The sequence below is a fragment of the Augochlora pura genome, chromosome 2, assembly GCF_028453695.1.
Source record: "Augochlora pura isolate Apur16 chromosome 2, APUR_v2.2.1, whole genome shotgun sequence".
Classification (NCBI taxonomy): domain Eukaryota; kingdom Metazoa; phylum Arthropoda; class Insecta; order Hymenoptera; family Halictidae; genus Augochlora; species Augochlora pura.
In genome coordinates, this window is record NC_135773.1 from 4,923,451 (window position 1) to 4,945,450 (window position 22,000).

Below are 22,000 nucleotides of genomic sequence, written 5' to 3' on the forward strand. Positions count from 1 at the left end.
TGTTCGAATATATGTAAATTTGATAAAAATTATTTTGGAATGTGACATGATTTTTAGCGGCGCCTTAGAATCGTCACTCGACCGCAAAGGGTTATAAACGAGGTCTGTCCGCACTGTTTGTCAAGCATATTGCTTTATATTTGTCACGTGAAATTTCGTTGCTGGCAAAATATTTCTAGGTATATCTATATCCATTTATTTTTTAAAAATGGATTATATTTTTCATCGTTTACTTCGAACAATTTTTTGAGAGAAATAATGACATATTTTGACAAAGAGTAAACAAATTTTACATCCGCGTCTCACGGTAGCCTGCAAACAAATATTGTTAGCACAAAATATACTGTTATTTAACAATTGCACCCTGAGGCGCTGGTTAAAATGACTACAGAATAATTTGAAATAATTCTTACACTACCAACGTTTGTACTTCATAAATTGTCAATAATTTCAATGCGACATACCTGCTGCAGGCGCTTCCATTTTTTTTCTCCGCACAAAATATCCTAAATTGAACGTTTAATTTCGGGATGCGACGAAATTTCGACGTATTCAAATTAAAATTGCTCCGCGAGCAAAGGGTTAAATGAAGGATATCTATTATTCGTGACTCGTGAATGCATTAATAAGCGTAGTATTTCCGTGCTACACTCGTGTTCGTTGTTCCGTGTAATTACTCGCCCAATATCGGTTTTCTCGACTGAAAATTCCCCTGTTTTTTAAACGAATATTTGTAACAATTAACTAAAACGTTTGCTTTATTTTATACTGCCGCAATATGCTACGCTGCTTCGAACGAGAGAATTTAATCTTAATGTATGTATGTAATAAATTTGGAGAACTCTGAATTTATGTAAATAGAAAGATAATTATATCTTTGGTTAATTACGTACTATGTTATACAAAAATGTTTTATTAATTAAAATTTTTTAGCCGAGAAAATTAATTTTTGCACCATTGTATTGAATTTTCCTAATTTGATAAAGATCAGTATTATGTAACAATGTTGTAAGAATAAGTCGTATGATATCAGTTTTGATTTTATGAAATGTTTGAGGTTATGTGGCGGCAGTGAAAGTGTTGAGAGAGAAACAGTATCACAAAGCTTTTCACTTTCAACTCTTGTTGTGTACTTGGGATCTGCGACAGCTAAGCGAAATTTTGTTCTAAAGCAAATAATTTATCACATTCTTTATGCTTCTTTTTTATGTTAAAAGTCAAGATATTATAATTGCAGAGATATGTCGCACTCTATATGTATATTTATGTATATATATTCAACGCAATTTTTATTCGCTGTATTATAGTAAAACTAATAAACTAAAATGCTTCATAAGCGATTAAAACAAAAGGAAATCTACTGAAATATACCTTTCTCTATATTTCACATCTGCTATTATTTAACCGCCTCGCTAAGCAAAAATCAAATATCGCGGACAAGATTTTTCAAATTGATTTCTGACCAGCTAAGGCCAAATCCGCCGGCGCGCGCCGGGCCAGGACCACGGCGTCCCGCAGCATCCCCTGGAAAAAGGTGGAGGCGCGGGCGCGGGCGCGATTCGTTCGGATTTCGCGCGGAATAAAATGGAAACCGCATTGTCGGAGACCGAGAAATCAATCCTCGGGAATTCTCTGCCGGAAGCTAATGGGAATCTAAAAATTGCCTCTCGACGAGCCGGGAACCGTCGGAAAAGCGTTGGAAAATTGAGCCGGTCCCCCCCCCCCCCCCCCGGGGGTGGGGGTGGGTTCCGCGAGAGCCGGAACGAAAAAAGAAAAAAGGGAAAAACGTTCCCGGCGGCGGCGGCGGAGTCGCCGCGGCGCGGTCAGCCTAGAAACCTATTTAAAAAGAAAACGAGCCTGCTCGCGAGGCTTGGTCCCGTTTCCGCGAGGCTCGCGCGCCGCCGTTCGGCCGCGGCACGCCGCGTAAGGGCGACACACCGCGCGGAGAAGCCTCGCGCGACGTTCTCGGAGCCCTCGTGGCGCGTGCACGGTTACGCGTCCGAGAGCGCCGCGCGCGGTATCGTTGAAATTTCGCCGGGCAAGTTTGCCCCGAAAGCGTGAAACTTCGTTACAGTCAATTGATGTTCGTGCGGCAAATGCGCATCCGCCGGGAAAAGGAGTTCGTGGAACTCTCCCCCGGTGGTGCACTGAACTCTCTCGCTCTTTCCCTCGCCCCGTCGCCGCCGCTCCCCCTCGCCCCCCTCCTGCTCCTCCTCTCCCTACCCCCGATTGTTCTGCAAAGCGTTGACGTATCTCCAAGTGGAAAAAGAGGGCCGCATCGGCCGGGGGTAACGCGGAGACCCGGGGGAGAGGAATGGCCTCATTTCGCACAGCTAGAACGGCGTGCGTCGGTCCTTCCCTCGTGGAGGTTTGATCCGCGCGCGCACCAGCCACCGCGCAACTAGAAATTTTCCCAACTATCTGGATGCAGCTCTCTCCGCGATGCCGGGGACCAGATATTCGCCGAACTAACCGCGCTTTTTGACGTCGCCGTGACACCGCGCCGGGGAAACATGGCCGGTGCTCCGCCGGGGAAGATGTTGCGACGACGACGAGGGACGTCCGCGCCAACTCGGCACTCCGCAGGACAACCGGTGCCGCGAAACTGTCGCGGTATGGCTACGCGTGGAACAGAAACCGGAGACCGACCGTCGAATTTTTTCGGGCGAATTCCCTGTTTCAGAGAGCCTCCGGTCGCTGCTTTTTGGGAAGAATCGGCCATTTTCTATCTATAGGTGCAAATATTATTATTATTATATAATATGTTAGTATAAATTTTGAGAATTGAGAAATAATAATATAGTGAATAAAATATAAACTCAGAACATAATAAATAAAATATAAATATAAATAAATAAATCATTTTTCTTAGTACTATGTTATTATGTTTCGAATTTTATATTATCCTATAGATGAGCGCTGCTTGCTGAACTGTTTAACCTATACACTGCCAACTATGAGGTAATTTGCGGTGACGCCCACCAGGATACGTCGGTTAAAGCTTCATTATTAACAAAAAAACAAAGGATTTATTCATTACGCTGCATCTATTATTATATATTTATTTATATCAAAAGAGAAATGTAGAAGTCTAAAACAGATTGCTTTTAAATAAATTTGATTGTTTATTAAGGCTAGAACTACCGAATGAGTCAAGATGACTGCGAAGAAAGAAAGAAATAAAAAAGAAATTTAAATAAAGTTAAAATATTCCACGCCTTTTCCAAGGAAAACATTTAAATATTGAATGTAATAACACAACGTTGATGATCCAAAATATTTCCAAGGGTTCGTCGATCTCCAAGCGACCCCTGCAGGTCCATCGACCCCGTTGGAAACCCCTGCGCTAAACAGTCAATGTGGCCAACCTTTTGTTTCCCCCCAACAATGACGAAAGTTTAATAACTGATATTTTAACCAACCGGATTTATTTAACAATTTTACACAAAAACGGCCACATATTCTTAACGAATGTGAAAGGAAAAATTCGAAATGGGTCATTTTGACCCCTCCAGCAATCTCGGTATTAAAATACATAAAAAAAAAAGAGATGAAAAGGACGGTGCAACAATACGCAAGCTGTACACTACACGGGTGCACTACGAATCAAAAGTTTTCAGCCCGATGAAATGCCCATTTAGAGAAATTAAAAAACGATCTTGCTTTGTCGGAGACGATTTTAACATCATTTTTTTAAACGCAAGACTGTTTCGCAGATTTATGGTTTTCGTAGGAACATTCGCCTGCAAAGATGTAAAATGATTGAAATCTGTAAATGTTGTTAAAACGATCGAATAATTTCATCGAGTAAACAACGCATTACATAATATAGTTCGATGCGACGTACATAAATGTTTAACATTTCGCAGCGTCGGACGGTGGTCCAGTTTGGAGAATTCAGTGATAAGTTGTTATCATTTTTGAACCGTCGATGTTATTGCATTTTCACTAATTTTGCATTTTGCATTGATTTTCACTAAAAATAATTAAAAAGCAGTAATGATTGACTAGTGATAATGAAGTATTTTTTCGTATTAGTTAAACGATAAATTTTGATAAATCTTCATTGCTAGTTACGATTTTGAAAAAATTGTTTATACGTAAATATGTAAACAAATTTTTTAATTATTAATTTAGTTTAAATATTATCCTTTGTCAAATATAGGGGATGTTTTCAATTTGTCACATATTAATCAATGTTACTTTTTTAATATTGTATTATTAGTTACGACTAAAAAAATATATGATTTCTTATTAAAACAAAGTATGATCTTTGTAATATAAAAAGACAGAGCGCGAAATATGGAACACAAGGACCAGGACATCTCAAAGAATGTGAGTTTCGTCAGGTAAAATATTCTACCCTCAAAGCGCTCAACTTCACATATTTACAGTAATTAAAATATTACTTCAATTTCATTAATTTTCTTACTTCTGCGATCCATACACCTTTTTATACCAATACAAATTGAACAATCACCAATTTGGTAAGCTTGACATTTTCATTAAAAGCCAACGAATTCTTCAAACTGCGCTGCGCAACGACCGATACAAAACAACGCGACGAAAACCGTCAGAGCTCGTCGAAAGCCGCGAACGGTTGCACCGAGCGAAAAAGTACAACATTTAATCAATGCGCCGTCAAATTAAGAAGGGCTCTTTTCGGCCGACCCGTCCCGCATTAAAATTCGACGGGACACGCGCGCATCCGGCGGCTTTCCAGCCGGAAAAGCCGTCCGCTACCCGGCGCAGCAGCCCCCTCGCGACGCGGAATTCCTCCGATTCTGACGAAATTATTGATCAGGCCGTTTGCGAAAAAGAGAAGTGTAATGCGACCACGGTGTGTGGCGGAGTAATGTCGAGTGCGTCGCGGTTCAATTGAATTAATTACGATGGAACGTACGGTTTAAAAATAACGAGCAACGCGCCGCCACGGCGAGAAATCAATACGCGGTAACGGCGCGCCGGAGACGCGTGGAGTATTAATAATTCATGTATAAATAATACGTGTTCCTAAAAAGAATTCCTTTGAATACGGTGGAGGGGAACCGAGCTCGATTTCGACGCCGAAACGGACCATTCCCCGATATATGTATAGATATATATATATATATAATTTCGTGCCAGCGAACTGAGAGCTTCACGCTCCTTGATCCAAAACCAAATTTATAATCGCACGAGCACTCCGATAAATGTCAAACGTCCACGCCGGGTAAATAACGCGATACGAGGCTAATTACCGTAAGCGGTCGAACATGTAAATACGAATAGCGATTGCTAGCTCATTTCCATCGCGGTTAACAATGAGAAATAATATTGTTGTCATCGATATTTTTCTTGCTGTACGAAATATAGATAAAAGCAAAAAAAGTTCCACGTTTCAGCAATTTGGATATATTTGTTCGATATTATTATATTATTGTCATATTATTGCTATATTATTATTATATTATTACTATATTATTATTATTATATTATTATACTATTATTATTATATTATTATAATATTATTGTAATGCTGTATTCTTATTATATTATAAATATTATTGATAATAACAGCGCCATTCTTGACGAACGCATGAAACTACTTTGAAGTCATGATTTTTCTCTCCCCCATTCCGATTATAATAAATAAACGACACGAAACTAATTAGACTGGTTTTATAATTTTTTAATTACATTATACTATGTTTCTAGCAGCTAATAATAGCAATAATAATAAGCGTTCAGGCGTTAGATGCACTCTAATTGTATCATCATTATGAAGAACTTAATTTTACTTTCGAGCTCTGTAAAATATTTATTGGTTATAGTAATCGATGAAAGCATACGCTCTAAACTACAATCTAAAAGCAAGCGACTGAAAGAAGGAGCAAATAGGAAATGGGAAAAATAGATTAGAAGTTCCGTTTCGGAAAGAATCGTGCTCGAAGGGTCGACGAACGCGGCGCTTTTAAACAGAAATGGCTAGCATGTCTGCCCACTGTTGACTGTTTCTACTTGCGGCAAAGACTGACATTGATACGGTATTATTAACGCGTATTAATTTTAGTATTTCTGGTCGCATTGATTTACGTCGCATTATTGTCAATAACAAATACTGTAATATTGCTATTAACATATAAAAGTACGAATAAAAATATTTAATAAAAATACAAATAAAAATTCGTTAATTTTCTAAAAGTAATGTTTTTTTTACAGAAGTTTGTATAAAAATGTTGCTACTATAACTAGTCATTTATTGCTACGTTAAATGCATCGTTCGCGCGCGACCGTTCTCGCCGGAAAATTTATTTTCACGCGTGCGTCCGCCGATAAAGTCTTTTTATTGCTTGTCCACCAGAACCATTATGAATTTTGATCGAAAACGCTCTGCACCCTCGCGCGTACCCGTCGGTCTGACTATCCAAGTAATTTTGACGCGTGCGAACACATTGTTATGAACTAATGAGTTCTTTACTTCGTTAATGGACAAAGTATCGAATATAATCCAGTTCATTATCATACACGTTATTGGATTCGCCGAATCAGAAGTGCACGCGCAGCTCTAGCCGGTTATTAAAATCGGTATCGCAGTACCTAATTAAAAACAACGCGTTCAACGTTTTCCACCGTGTTTGACTCGATTTTTCTTCTGCGCGAAACTTTTGATGGGATTTAACGTACACGAAATAGTGGTTTAAAAATCGACCAACGAGCGAGAAACGTAGCTTTAAATAATTATAAATAAATCCTTTTGGGAAAGGTTCCCAAATTATTTGTTACAGTTTTGTAATTTTCGTGTCAACCCCTTTTGGTACATATATACATATTTTTAAGCGTATATGTGAAGATAAATAAGATTTGTTAATAATTTATGAAAATCAGTGTATTATTTTCGAATCACTGAAATGATTACAGATATGCAATGTCTATTTTATTTATATATATAACGTTTAACGTCGCACCAACTGCTTTATTATTAGTGACAAAGACAAGTTTTCTAAAATTAGTTAAAAAATTCAGACTTCCTTAATAAACTTTAGTATACTTTGTATTTCATATTTGTCCACATTGCGTCGCATTTTAAAATAATTGCAGCCGCTGCACCGAATTTCGATTATACACAAATTCCGGCGACTTAGCGACGAGTCGATAAAGCAGACGTGATAAGCGAACGATAAACAAAAGCATCCGCCCAGGGTGCAGCTTTCCCGTGTCCAGGATGGTCTCCGCCGTCGAGACAAATAAATAAATGTAATGTTCGTTTTTTTTTCCTCTTCCAGGGTGCCGCTCCCCAAGGCCATTCGAGTGGGCGAGGGTGAATATCGAGAGACGCCACGGCGAGCCTGGAAAAAGGGAGGAGACCCATCGAACCCAACCCCCGCCGTCTCTTGCGGCATCCCTCTGCATATCTTTCTTCCCGGTGGCTCGTAATATTCCGTGGCGGCTGACACGTACAATGTCTCGCAGACGGCGCTGGCATAATGTCCCGCGCCGGTACCGCGATAGTGATCCACCCCTCTCGAGGTGGTGAACGCCGCCGCGGCCGTACGACGGCTCGTTAAAAAGTCCGCGTCGTAGCCCGTGAACCGAGCGCGCGGAATGCACCGAGCCGCGGCTGCACTTACTTACCCGCGCGTCGTTGCGCCCCTCGTCGCGGCCGTCCTCCTTTCTCTCAGCTGACTTTGCCCAGCGCCGCGCGAAGGGACCGAAATTATTAGCCGCCGCGGATGCTGAACGTACCCGGTAATCCGCGTAACGCGCAACGGCGTACCCCTTTGACTGCGGCCTCTCTCGGCTCTCCCAGCCCCGTAACTCAGTCGCGTCATCGCCGCAAATGATTCTCTCTCTCTCTCTCTCTCTCTCTCTCTCTCGCGCGCGCGCGTCCCATCGAAAGCACTTTCATACATATATTATATTCGGCGTGCTAGCAGAAAAGACGTCGCGACGCCCTTTGCAACCGAGACGTTGCGCGACGTGCGCTACGGTATTTGTCGAACGCCGATTGAAAAAGTCTTGCGCGAAGTAAGGAGATTTTTGAAATGATGGGTGACGGTGTTTTGATATGGTTTGTTGAAAGGAAAGGGTTTTGACGATGCCGTGTCGATGGTAATTCTTATATTTTTATTGAATGCGTTAAATAAGTAGTTTGTGACAAATTTATTAATATATTGTACATGTACATAATCTTGATATTACCTTGACATATATGTATATAGTAAAATAGAATGGTATAGTAGAGTGGTAACCGTGTTTTACAATAATAATTATAGAAATGATAATTATGAGAAAATAATGTTCGAAGGTAGCATTCTTGAAATCACCACGTTTCATAACAAAAATATTATATCACTGATAATATTTATATATATCTGAGAAGACATTTAATTATTATCACCGTCCCAAAAAATTATAATTATAATAAATTATAATAATAATTGTAATCACAGCGTATTTCTGAGAAATGAAGATTGTCTTAAAATTAGAGGTTGAAAATTATACTCGCTAATTAAAAAATTATATATCGCTAAATTCGTGATAAAAATTCTGGAAAGGATTGTCTTTAAATTAATAAAGTATACTAAAGGCGAATGTTAGAAATGTTATGGTTGTTTCGTCGACTCTTAATTTTCCCATTGAGCCTTAAGTTGTCAACGACGTATTGAATGGCGTTAGTATCGTGAGTATTGGATTCATTGAAGAACGGGTGCACGATGTAGTATCGGTTTCCTCTTCGGTTATCAGTATCATGTGTCTTCGATTCTACGTAACAGTACATACTCCTATTATACTGATCTGAAATGATCTCTGTCACTGTTCTCTTTAATGATACCAGAAAATATCTGAAAGAAGAACAATGCTTACTACAGAAGTTATTACTTAGCTGGAGATTCAATTCTCAAAATCACATTTTCCAGCACTTTAGTTTATTTTTTCTATTTTTGCCTGGGCAACAAATTTTTGCTAACTATATTGCCTAATATTTACCAATTACCTTATACAATATAATATAATAATAATATATTATTATAATCTTTACATATTATTATATTATATAATAATATTGCAGTATTAGATTTAATATATTTCTATTATAATACAGTAATAATATAATATGATATGATTAATTACAATATAATTAAAATGTAATTTTAATGTAACAATAATGTAATAATATATTTGTTTTATACTAAAATGAATTATATTAAATTTATATTAAAATTACATTATAGGTACTTCACATCGTCGAAGGGGTATTTCTGCAATATCGTGTTGCAATTTCCATTTCCCTCGGTTGCAACACGTGCCCGCCAGTAAATGCGCATCATTTTATAAAAAGCCGGACACCGGCCTTGAAGTTTGCGGAAAATATGACCGTGAACAAAAAAGCCCGTGGCCTGTACTTTCGTTTCAAGTGATAGATGACTCACCCCGTGCACGCAGCGCAAAACTTTGCGATAATTTCGCGCGGGGATGGCGGGGATGGCGGGGAACTTCGAAAGAAAGCGTTCGGAGAAAATTTAGCATTTGCTCGTGTTTTATGGATAACGCGGAGCGTAATCCATCGTTCGTAATCGAACGGTGCTCTACGGTTAAACGAGTCCCCGCGGGCAAACTCCGCCATTATCTTTCATTTGTCTCGCAAAAACGACGGCTTCGTTTTTTTATCGGTTCGGGTTACGGCGACCGAAATCGTTGTATTTACCGTCGGCCTGACATTATTGTCGTATATTCTGAAAAAAATAAGAGAGAGAGAGAGAGAGCGACTGCGTGGTCATTTGGTATCAGGGACACGTGGAGACGCGGTGGAAACATCGCGACCGTTTCCCCAGGTCGCGGCGCCGCGCGCCGGTTGACGGGATTTTGCTAAGCGGCGCGCGGCGCTCTATAAGAGGAATCGTTTCGCTAAAATAACACGTCGTCAAGAATTCATGAGTCCTGGAGGCACTGAAAATAGCGGGATCGCGTATTAGCGCCGGCATCGAGCGATCGATCTAGCCGCCACGATTCCCTGAATATTTCAAGATCAGCATTTTCAATAAGCAATTTTCCTTCCCTCCACGTCGTAATTCCACTTCAAGTTCTAGGAAATTTCGTGGACGCCGCGTCGGAGGGTGAATGAACAACGAGCCCGCGCCGCGGCCGACCGATGGGAAAGGATTATAGTAATCGACGCGCGCGGGCCGCGTCGCGAAAGAGTATCGAAACCTCCCCCCCACCTTCGAATCTGTCGCGGCGACAGCCGATCCGTTTTAAGAATACCTCTTTCCGAAAGCAGAAACGGGGGGGACGCGACAGTAATTAGCGGGGAAATTGAATTTCGCTCATTAGGCGGCCCCATCGGCGGAGACTCCGATCGCTAAGAGTTTGTTTCGAAATTCCCATCGAGTGGCTGCACTCGTAAAAACAGATCGGCTCGTCGTCTCCGCGTCGAGTGCTTCCCTCGAATTCAATGCTTACAATGGCTAAAGGGTTTGAAACACGCGCTTCGATTGCCACGGATCAATTATCATTTCGCTATTCAAATCCGCCATTCACGGGCATTAATTTCTCATAACCATAAATGAACACTCCGATAGCTACGCAAATCCAGATCGCTCTACCATTAAGACGAAATGTTTGTTAACAAATACGCGTTGTTGAACGATTTTCTTCCCAGCTGTGTTAAGCGAATTCGGTGGTTCATCGAATATCCGAGCTTGGAGGTTATGTCTTCGTTTTGAACAATTCGAGCATTTGTGCCGACGCGATGAATCAAGTTCGGCGATATTTTGTGCGCAGCTTTTTCTTCCGTGGTCCGTTTAAGTTGGAAGTTTTATACTTCGGAGAAATGTTATATAAAATACTTCGTTATATAAACTACTTCTATATACTTTGTTTCGAAGTACATATATATCAATAGAAAACTTTTATAGCATTTATACTGTAAACCACAAAACGGTGAACCTATCTTATAAAATAGAACTGACTATACTTAGGGTTATTTATCATTTAACCCTTTGCAGTATAATAACGTGTCAGACTCGTGGTGAAGATTTTATGCAAGCTCTACTAATTATGAATATTATTAATTTACATCGAAATAAAAATAAATTCTTCTGTTATCAAAGTGTAGAAACAAAGCTAAATAAAAGCAAGACAGGAAACAAAAATTGTCTGGTCCTATTAGGAAAATTATCAAGTATGAATAAGTGCTAATCGTCACAGCGTGAAAGGAGCGATAGTGTAAGGGGTTAATATATCATTTTCTTTTTATTTATCTCCAACACATTCTTTACGATATTCTGTATACATTAGTAGCTCCATACGCCTGACGATTGAAATTATTCCTCAGAAACTCGGCCTTCGAGTACCCACGGACCCCGAGTTCGCCATACAACTGTTAACAAGACGTGCCGTATAACTTTTTAAACGCCAGCAGACAGTCATCGCTTCGTCGTAGAAACAACAATTTCAGATTCTATATTCGTCGCCGTGGCGCACAGCGGAGGATGAAATTAATTCACGGTGTACGATTCCGTGTGCCACCGGTTTCGTTAACTTTCGGCGCTATATGCCGCATCGTTCACGAAACGTAAACTACCCTATCCCCCCGTCGTGCACGGTGTTGTCTACCCGGTGCTCGGGCGAGCCTCGCGCAACGGGCCCTCAGATTCTCGTTGCATCCGGCGATACGCTCGATCCTCTATCGGCATCAATGATTAACCAGAATAAAATCCGCGAATGTGACGAGCTCCCAGGTTACTCGGCAGGGTGGCGGTGTAGGAGGCGGTGGAGGTGTACGAGGTGGTCGGCCGGGTGGGTGAGTGGGTGGCGAGGGGAGGGGAGGGGGGGGGGTGAGGGTTGCCAACGGTGCAACGAATGGAGATCGATTCTGAGTCTGGGTCAGGCGAGGGCGTTCACCCCCCGGTGCAGCCCGGGAGACACGGAACCCAGGGTCGTAGCTAGGGTATCACAGGAGGGGTACTGTGCGCGCGGGGGAGAGGGTGGCGGCGGAGCGGGAGCGGGGTGGGGGGGGGGGGGGGGGGGGGGGGGGACAGGGTGGGTCGCACGGGACACTCCCTTCTGGTGAGTGCAACGTACGCTTCTCTGTCCGAAATCGTAGGCGATGCGATCCTCCGGGTGGCTCGGTCCGGCTACGCGCGAGCCAAACTAGAGGGTTGGGATTCGCGGCGCGAATTTACCGTGGAATCACCGTCGACCGGTTAGATTTTCCGAGCGATTGAAGCGTTTCGACGACGGTGCGGGCGGCGGTCACCCCGGCAAACAGCCGCGAGGCGTTTAAGATGCATTCCGGATTTTACGGAACACACCGGGAACCGCGAGGATTGGTGATCCCCGGGGAGAGTCGCGGGGCAACCGCGTCTCTCTCCTGGCCGTTCTCCCGTTCGCAAGGACCGTCCGAGAACTCGTGCACCGCCGAATTAAATATTAAACCGCGTGCGTCCCACGTTCGGCTTTTTTTCCGACTTCGGCCCTTGACGTCAGAGCGACGCGATGGGAGAAAATCAATGGTTTTGGACAAATAAGATGAATGTGACTGTTGTGAAACATTGTCCTATTGTGAGTCATCCTTGAAAGGGTGGTACGGATGATACGATAAAAAATAAATGGATCGCCTGGACGGGGATGTAAAAATTTTATCTGTATTTTTTATCATTGTTCTCTCTAGATATATTCGTAGGAATATTGTTATACGCAATGTAATTGGGAGAAAGATTAAAAATGTTCGTTATATAAAATAAAACGATATATCCAATCCTGGCGAAAAGATCGAGCCAAGATCTGCGACATCGATGTTACATATTGTTGCAAACGGCTGAAACAATATTCTCACTGTTTAAAACTAGCTCTGATTTATATGTACCTATATGAAAATCATTATAACAATGTAAACATTAAGATTTAATCGCATCGTTATATTCCCAATTTTTTAACTTTATTTTAAAGGGCATAGCCGATTAAGATGGTCAAAACTGTCCTTAGAGGTTTTCAATGAGTCATACACCGTTCGATAGCTGTCCAATGAAAACTCATCTGTGCATAATTTTAACCCTGTAACTTGTCCGTGAGGGTAGTTGCAGGGTAAATTAGATTTCGCGGTTTTCCGGCATTTTTCTACCTATAGCGGCTTTCTAAAATTTTGAAAAAAATATGGCTTATTTTGGACATTAAGCCGCATGTTATAGAACTTTTTCAGATTTTTCAGTTGCAAGCTGTGATTATCAAAAATGAAAAACACCCAAAAAAACGGAAAATTGATGATTTCTCACTTTTATATTATATTCAACACTTTTATATCAATTCCCTGATAAGGTACTATCACGGCTCGTGTACTCAATTTTTCTCAGATTTTTTGCTAACCTGCAACATTGTCAAAAAAAATGAAAACCCAATGTGTCGATGTTTTTTGCTGTCAGAATGAAGCTACTACTTTCTAGTTTACCGCGAGTGTGGATTAAGTAATTTTAAACGTTATTGCATCGAAATAAATAATTTTTTAACCCTGAAAATGCGAATTAAGCGAGCAAAAAAATTGTAACGAGCGAAATGTATGCCGAAATGTTTCCGCTAATTACAACTCAATCGGTTCACGCAATGGTTAGAGCGTACGATTTCGGTGCTGCTCGGCTCGGGTTCAAATCCCGTTGGAGGCTAAGTTTTTTTTTCGTAAAACACATTTTATTTTTCCAATTCTATATCACATGGTTTATTTAAATGACTTTAAAAATATGTTCGTAATGTTTTAAAAAAATATTTTTTAACATTTGAAAAATATTTAAGTCAACATACATACAAAAATAGTTTTGAAGTATCTCTTATTTTATGCATTCTCTAACTACATACGTTCGTCATTACGGCTTTGTTTACATTCTCTAGATTACAGTTCATTAATTTTGCTTCTAAGCTTTCCGCCTTCAGCAAATACGGGTAGAAATGACTCTTCGTCCTGGAAACCAATTCTTTGGTTTCCAGGACGAACCATTTCTTTGGTCAAAAAAGAAACTTAGCCTCTAAAAGCCCCTGAAATTAAATCCTTCTAATATATCCTTCGAATAATCCATTACTAAATCCTAATTCATAAATGTGGATTCGGAGTTAAAATGGCTTCTAGTACGAAGGGTTATGGTAGACCGTCCATTTGAAAAATCCATGAGAAATTGTCACGAGGGATGGATGAGGGTTACTAAAAGTTCCCTTGAAATGGATAACCGAGATTGATGTCCTGGAAACTGATGAAATTCGCAGTGCCTCGAAGTCCACAATTTTGGGAACCAGAGGGTGGATAAGAGGAAGTGGGAATATCTAGTTAAACGTACAGAACACTGGGAAAGACCATCCGCCATACAACAGCATCGTGTTTCCACGTTTGGTCCTGTGTCCGCAAGTCGATCTTCGGATTAGCGACCGCTAGTAGACATAGGTCCGCTTAGGCCACTGTTCGGAGTCTGGATTCGATACTCGTCGCCAGAGTCGCGTCGTAACGCTATTATCGTTACGTAATTTTTATGCAAGCCTCCTCGCGTCCTCACGCGACGTTCCAAGTGTTACGCAACACCGAGGATCACCGGGCGGCTCGAAACGTCGCGCGAACGTTCGAAGTTCGACGCGCCCCGATCGAAAAAATCGCCGATTAATTCCCGAAAATGACAGCGCGGCTAGCCGATTGACACTCGATACCCCTTTCGTCGGATCGGCGAACGTAACGGCCAGTGTCCATTGTTTATTGCACCTCGTTAGTCCCTGTCTTTGTTCGTCGACGCGTGTTTCGTGTACTCCCAGGATACGAAACTTGATACCAAAGTCTATTAGGCGACTTAATATATCCCCGTCCCGATAAGAGAACGCGAGTTAATTCGCCGAGGTTCGATCGCTTCGTTTGGAGGTTGGGTATCAAGGCGTCGCCCGTTTCGTGGATTTAAAAATCAGATAGAGCATCGCCACCCTATCAAGCTAAATTAACACTTTATCCACCGGCCATCCGGTCGTAAAAAATTTCGTTTCTATTTTGATTTTATTTATCTTATTAATCGCGAAAGGTATTTAATATTTAAAAATTTATATAATAATATTGAAGTTTGTAGTACAATTTAACACATTTATCTCAATAATAGATAACAAATTAAGGGTTACTATGGCAACTGATTCACAAGCTACCGACCGGGGGGGAAAAGGCGATTTATAGGCTACCGGTTGATAAAAAGTTAACAATGATACTACAGTCGAACCGAGGGTTGTATGCATTTATTACAGAAATAGGTAAATCAAATACGAAACATCGCATCATTTTCAAACTACGCAAACGAGAAGTAAATATCTATGCAATCCCTGTAACATAGAATTAGCTCACATAATTTTATTTTACATAAAAATATCGTATTTTTAAATAATTATCTGTCATAATTTCTTATTACATCGCTTTTACGTCATACATACGTTATTTTCTAGATACATTATCCGTGATCATGCTAAGAGAAAATATGAAACAAAATTTCATATAAATAGAAACAAATGACTAGTTTTTCCATTGTAATAAAATACATTTCGAGCTCGCTAATCCAACAGGAATCCTTTTTACCGCGAGGCGCACTTCGAATCAGATCGTCCCGATATATATTTGATAACGCCGAAGCCAATACGAGCCAGTGTTATTTCTTCCCTTTCACGTTTTACAACATCCTACGTCCGCATGTAAAGTGTAGAGAGAGCGAGAGAGATCCTTCATATCTTCCGCTTTAACCTGGCAACCTGGAGCGACTCCCAGGACGAGGTGAACGATCGACAGGGTAGTGGTACGTGACCTTTTGCTCGAAGGATAACGGCGGGGGTGAAGAAGGAGGGGGGCGGGGGGGGGGAGGGTTGGAGGACTTTATTCCTCGGTAACGGGGGGTGAATGCTCGTACGACAGAATGGGCCCCCCCGCCCCCCCCCCCTCGCATCCTATTTAGCCGCGGCGAACTGCTTAAGCTGCCGAAATGAGTGATAAATAATCCTACCGGCGAGCTTCTCTCGGGTTCGACGACGCCGTTGGAAAGAGAGGAAAGCGAGACCGACGATGCGCAGACGACGGTGTGTAACTCCGCGGGTAATGCTTAGGTTGATTTTAGAACGATGCACCGAGCGCAAGATCGATCCGTGTTTCGTGCGCGCTGTTTCTTCTTAACTCGGTTTCACCGCGCAATGTAACTCTAGCTGTGTCTGAAATAATGGTAGAGGCACTCTCTTTTGCTCGAACCTTCCGTACGTCCCTCCGAGAATAACGACCCAGATGTTTTAATGAAGATTCTTGCGAGCGGCGTGGAAACGCACGTTTCGACGGAGGGGTTCTAGATTTATCGTAGAGATTGTTTTAAATTATTTTATGCGCGTTTGGTGGCGATTGAAATAGGGGAGGAATTGATGTCGTTGATTGAGGAACAGTTCAACGTTTACCGTAATAGAACGTTATTCTAAAGATTAATTAAACGGTGAAATATAAGAATTTATTTAATATTTAATGTTTATTTTTGTGACCCGATTTTGCCGGCTCTCAGAAATCTATTTCCATTCGTGTGTTATGCTCGACGTTATGGATTTGTTAGCAGGAATCGAGTATTCGATATACTTTATTTCGACTACGAGTTACTGCAGTTTAGTGGCAATAAATATGTACAAATAGTGTTTATGAATTGCGACATTACAGAAATTCGATATAATATATGTTTATTAATGTCCTTATGTTTATATTTTATGAATCTGTTATAATTTGTGCAGGCTTGTTTTATACGAAGGGTGTAATTCCGTATGAAATATGTATACTGAAAATACAGAATCAAATTTTATTATCTAAGGCTTTGTTTCGAGAAAAGTTAATTTCAAAATTTATCTAATTTACCTGTTTCTAATATTTGCAAGTAAAAGTGATTGATCATAGGCGGATGAGCCAATCAGTATCAATTCTATACCATTCTAATCATTTTTCCCAAAAACCTAGCATAAGAGGGAAGTATATAATTTATATTTTTTTATTAAATCGCATCATTCATGGATGTACCGTCATCTGGAACACCTTGTACATTAATAACTCTAGGAAGATGTATATCGTTCGTAGTACAAGGATTAATTGGGTTCTGAGATAATGTCCTTAGAACCCTATGGCGATAACATCTTACCAAGTTTATAAACTATGAAATTAGTAGAAAGGCATATCATTTATAAATAATAATACGCGTGGCATAATATATAAAAGGAACATACATCTAAAAATATCTGCATTTATGAACCAATGGAAATATTTTATACTTTAGAAAAATGTATCGTCACATTATATATGTCTATTAAGTATTGTCGTATATATGAAAATTGAACGACGCATCGATAAAACTTAATGAATATATTAATAACAATTAGTTGAGAATTGCTCGTGAAATAATAAGAGAAATGTATGGTCCTATAACTACCTGTTCCGATTCATACTAAAACTGTTTATTATTTCACGAAGTTTTTTAATTAAGCATTATCCATGACGAAGCGTTACGGCAAATAGTCGACAAATATCAGGCCGGTAAATCAATCTCTATTTTTATATCTTATCTGTGATCGTAGTATCATCACCTGCTGATATCCAATGGAAGTGATAACCTAAATGAGGTATAGTTCTGACACAGATGGATACTATACCTCGTTTGCGGTTTCAACTCTTATCACTCAATGATATGGAAGGGCGTGACAATAACAACGGAGTTGCAGGAGTTATCGCGGAACGAAGTACAAGGGTAAAACAGCACTGACTAGGTATAGGAATAATATGTTCCAGTTTCCTGAGTTTTCAGTATACCTCATTCTTACCATGAAAGACATGATTTTGCGATACCTTTTTTTTTATTTAATCTACCCTATCTGAAAGCATACACTCACAGTTTTAATTTAAGCTAACTTGAATTAAAAAATTTCCACGAGAAGTTACCTTAAAATCGATCTGAACTACCCTTTCGAAATCAGGCAATTTTCGTTAATATCACAGCTCAGATTCTTTAATTTTTTAAAATGTTTTCATGATTATTTCACAATTTAATCTAGTCTATTTTAAAGTAGATTCTATCAACTTTAATTTAAGCTAAATTGAATAATAAAAGGGCAATGAAAAATTCTTTCACTTACTCTTACCTACAATAAAAACTAAACAACCCAGTATTGATAACATACTGAAGTCAACTTTTATGAAGGGAATAGGGATGGAATGATAATTAAGAGAACAGACAATGTATATAGATATAGATGATTTAATTGTCGAAAGAAACAATTGTCGCGTAGCTATAGGAACAACATGAACTGTGCTTGGAAAGGATTAACACTTGTCTTTTTTTTCCTCTGCTAGAAACGCATTCTCTTTACTTTCGTACACACGGAGTGCAAACTGTGAGCACGGAGACACAATTTAGTCAATGCAGGACACAATTATTAATTACTTCAATGTGTCGAGCCGCGATCTCGTTGTTACTTCTAGTTTTATTTTTTTTTTGTTGTTGTTGCCGTTGTTCTTCCTAGTGCGCCTGTATTTAGTGTGTTCGTGGCATTGTTGTGTGTACCTGTGTGTACATGTGTGTGTCCTAATGCATCTGCGTGGGTATGCGTATTATTCACTGTAAAAGAATATGGATTCTGTACAAGTTAATCCGTAAGAGATAATTAACTATTGAGTCTTCTTGAGGTATCGTTGTTTCTATTGGTCTATCGTTCGGAGCTGTGCTCGTCGAAAATCTATCCGCAGTTGCTTTTGTTTCCGATATTTTTTCTCGCGTGTACCCATTCTCATTCTTTCCCTGTTGTGAAAAAATTCGCGTTTACTTAACGATAAATCCTCGCGCGGGGCAGTATTACAGCGTCGATTCTACGACGATCACAGCGAATGTAAAACGTGTGTCATCCTGTAACAAAATATAAATCTCCATTATGCATCCCCTGCTTTGACCGTATGTCAGATCCGAATAAATGACGCGCTACCTAGTACCCTATAACTTTACACCCCGTCACGCCGGCACGAAGAAAAACTGTCAACGTACGTAAATGCAATCATCAATTTGATCCTGCCGCGATACGATAAAATTCAATCCGGCGGAGTCGCGTCGTCGGTGGAACCGAACGCCGCGGTACGCTTTGAAACTCATTTAAAAATTCGACTACTAAATTTGACACCCTCGGTTGGACGCAGAATCCGCTACGCAAGTTACATTGGTCTGGGTGCCTAGAATTGAGTATTAAGGTCCAAGGTGGATCTACGTAGGCGTGTCAACATGTGCTTGCCGCTCGACGACCTACGAAGTTTGATGGCACCGCAGCGTTCGCTCCACTTGCGACGCGACTCGCGTCGTTCGGTTAAAACTAGGGCTATCGTTGGACAATCACAAAAATATCTCGCTGAATATCTTGAAAAAACGTATCGTTTCTGAGCGTATCTTGTATATCCTTCGCCAAGTACACGCGTCTCGTGCCCGGAGTGGGAATAATGTCACACGCGCCCAAGCTCGCTCGCATGTGTTCCTGTATTTCCATCGAGTACGACTGCTGGATTCCGATAGACGCGGACATCATCTCATCTCCCTCACGACGGTACAACATATATAGTACATCGCACTCGGTCCTCTAATAAAACACTCAAACCGATGTCGAATCTGTAAACCATACGTACACTGCGAAGTTACAATATCGTACGACCAGTGATCGTTACGCGGCGAAGAGAGCAGCAGTCGTAAAAAATATTACTACTCAATAAGTCGAGCAAAGACTCCGCGATCTTTGCCCGGTGATCAAGCTCGAGACGTCAAGAGAAGCTACGACATACCAAAAGCTTTGTACCTCGCGAGGGATCGACTCGTCGACTCTAATACGACTGAAAGAGGTCACCTCCTTTTATCGTTTGCGTGTTTGCTCTAGAAAAAAAAAACGGTCGAGAGAGATCGAACCGCGTTGCTTCTGTCTTCATCCTCTCTTGGCCATTGAACAAATTTCCACGGTTACCGAACGGCGAATTGTTATCCGATGGTGGTGTGACGCAGAGCGACGAAAGAGCCAACAAAGTCCCCAGAACTCAGGCTTACGTGTGCGAGTACCAAACGATGTCGTTACTCTTTCGCAACGGAAATACCACGACGCTTCCTTCAGATCGAAATAATTACACATCAGTTCATAGCCCTATACTCGCTATGTCCATTCTAGACGCCTCTCTCTCTCTCTCTCTCTCCTCTACGAAAGTGTTTGATATTATTACAGCAACTTCTGGGAGCAGATCGAATGAATGGCTCGCCGGATGTGCATGGCAGACTCCAGACACCCTCGACAGGTACACATCGTTGCGTCTGTTACACTCCCACAAGGATACAACATTTTGGGGGGGGCGGCCGCTTTCCGTGTACAAGGGGCGTGCCAATCATGTTCCACATAGTTTCTCGCATAACTATAGAAGAAATGGGTTAACAACAACAGAAATGATCACATGCTTGCGGACGCACGTGGAACCCTAACAGGGCCGTGCTTCTACATGGCAGTCGGAGGGGCGTGTGGAACGACTGTCATTATAGTGAATTATACAGGTTCCGAGGCTCGAATAGACCACGGAACGCGACAGTCTCGAGGAAGATTACTTCCATAATAAACTGAGTGGAGCGTAGTCGAAAGGGGAAGCTGCGATAGGCGAAAAATAATCGAAAAGATGCTGTCGGAAGACGCTGCCTTGAAAAAAGCGACCGATGCAGACTAAAAAGACATGCCAACAAATGATCATGACCAACAAAGGGTTTGCGATGCCTTTAACTTCTCATCGATTCCCCTCAGGACTGGCCTCGCTAGCGGATGCATCGCTTTGCTCGATCAAATTTCCGCAACACGACACACATTCCTACCGGGTTTACACGCTGATCCACACACGTGCCCCTTCATTCGTCCTTTTCCGCGTATAAAGCACGAGGACATCGCGCGTAGCGGGAATGATCAAATACCACGCTTCCACCTTCGCGATCTCTCACACTCACGCCTATGAGTCACTTAACCATAAAACGCTATATTACATTAGTAACATATTACACAGGCGACTTCTGGCCGAAGTCGGTTCGTACCCCGGATCTCACATGATCTCATTCCAGGGACGAACATCATCACGCACTGTATCATTCAACATCGTTTTTTCTATTTATAACTATGCGCTCTATACAATCTTAAATAGCTAAAACGTTCTGCCACCTTTATATTTATATATATATATTTATATATTTATATCTATATAATGTAACTTCAGTCCTCGGCGACCTAATCGTGTCCACGTACGGCGGCCGTTGCGCATCATCCAAATATAACAAATATAACACGTAACGTCGCGTCACTCGATTCACAAAATAATAGTCTTCTCAGAGTGGAGTTTTAGCTTCTCGTGCTCCTTAGACCGACAGTTTCAGTGCGTCATATAGTAACGAGTTTCTTTCTTCTTTCTCAGAAAGCTGAAACCCGTACGAAAACTGCGAAAGCTTCCGTTCGATGATATCCAAAGTCCGACAATGCGATCGTGCTGATGATTCAGTATATCACTTCGTAGACGGTTGCTTTCTTGTCACCCGATCCAGTCACTATGTATTTGTCGTCGGTAGAAATATCGCAACTAAGCACGGATGAGGATTCCTTTGACTGTAACACAAGAAAATTACACAATTACAAATTGTCTATTACATCTATAAAATTTTGAAAATCAGTTTTTAATTCTTTGCACTCTGGGGATGATTCTAGATGACAGTAAACGTTGTTATATACATTCAAAAATCTTTCTACCGTTTGGTTACACAAAATAATTGATGGTTCAACCAGAGTAATTATGTAAATTTTATCCAAACATGTTTTATTATTTTCAATTCGTTCCAAGACATTCCAGTGGTTTTATTTAAACATGAGACACTGTATGTACAAGGAAAAATAAAGAAGACATTAAAAATGAAGAAGAGAAAGTTTATACTATTTAACAAAGTAACAGGCAATTTCTAGCTTCCAGACATTT

General features: G+C 40.9%; 1 protein-coding gene across 2 annotated transcripts in view; it reads right to left on the reverse strand.

Moving 5' to 3' along the window:
* Positions 1-18,227: 18,227 nt before the first annotated feature.
* The window catches only part of LOC144475498 (protein groucho), a 170,741-nt gene continuing 166,968 nt past the window's right edge, over positions 18,228-22,000 (reverse strand). For both annotated transcript variants that reach the window (XM_078191459.1, XM_078191468.1), the window contains one exon: positions 18,228-21,636. In XM_078191459.1, the coding sequence (XP_078047585.1) occupies positions 21,529-21,636 (108 nt within the window). In that variant the 3' untranslated portion in view covers positions 18,228-21,528. The remainder of the gene's footprint in view (positions 21,637-22,000) is intronic.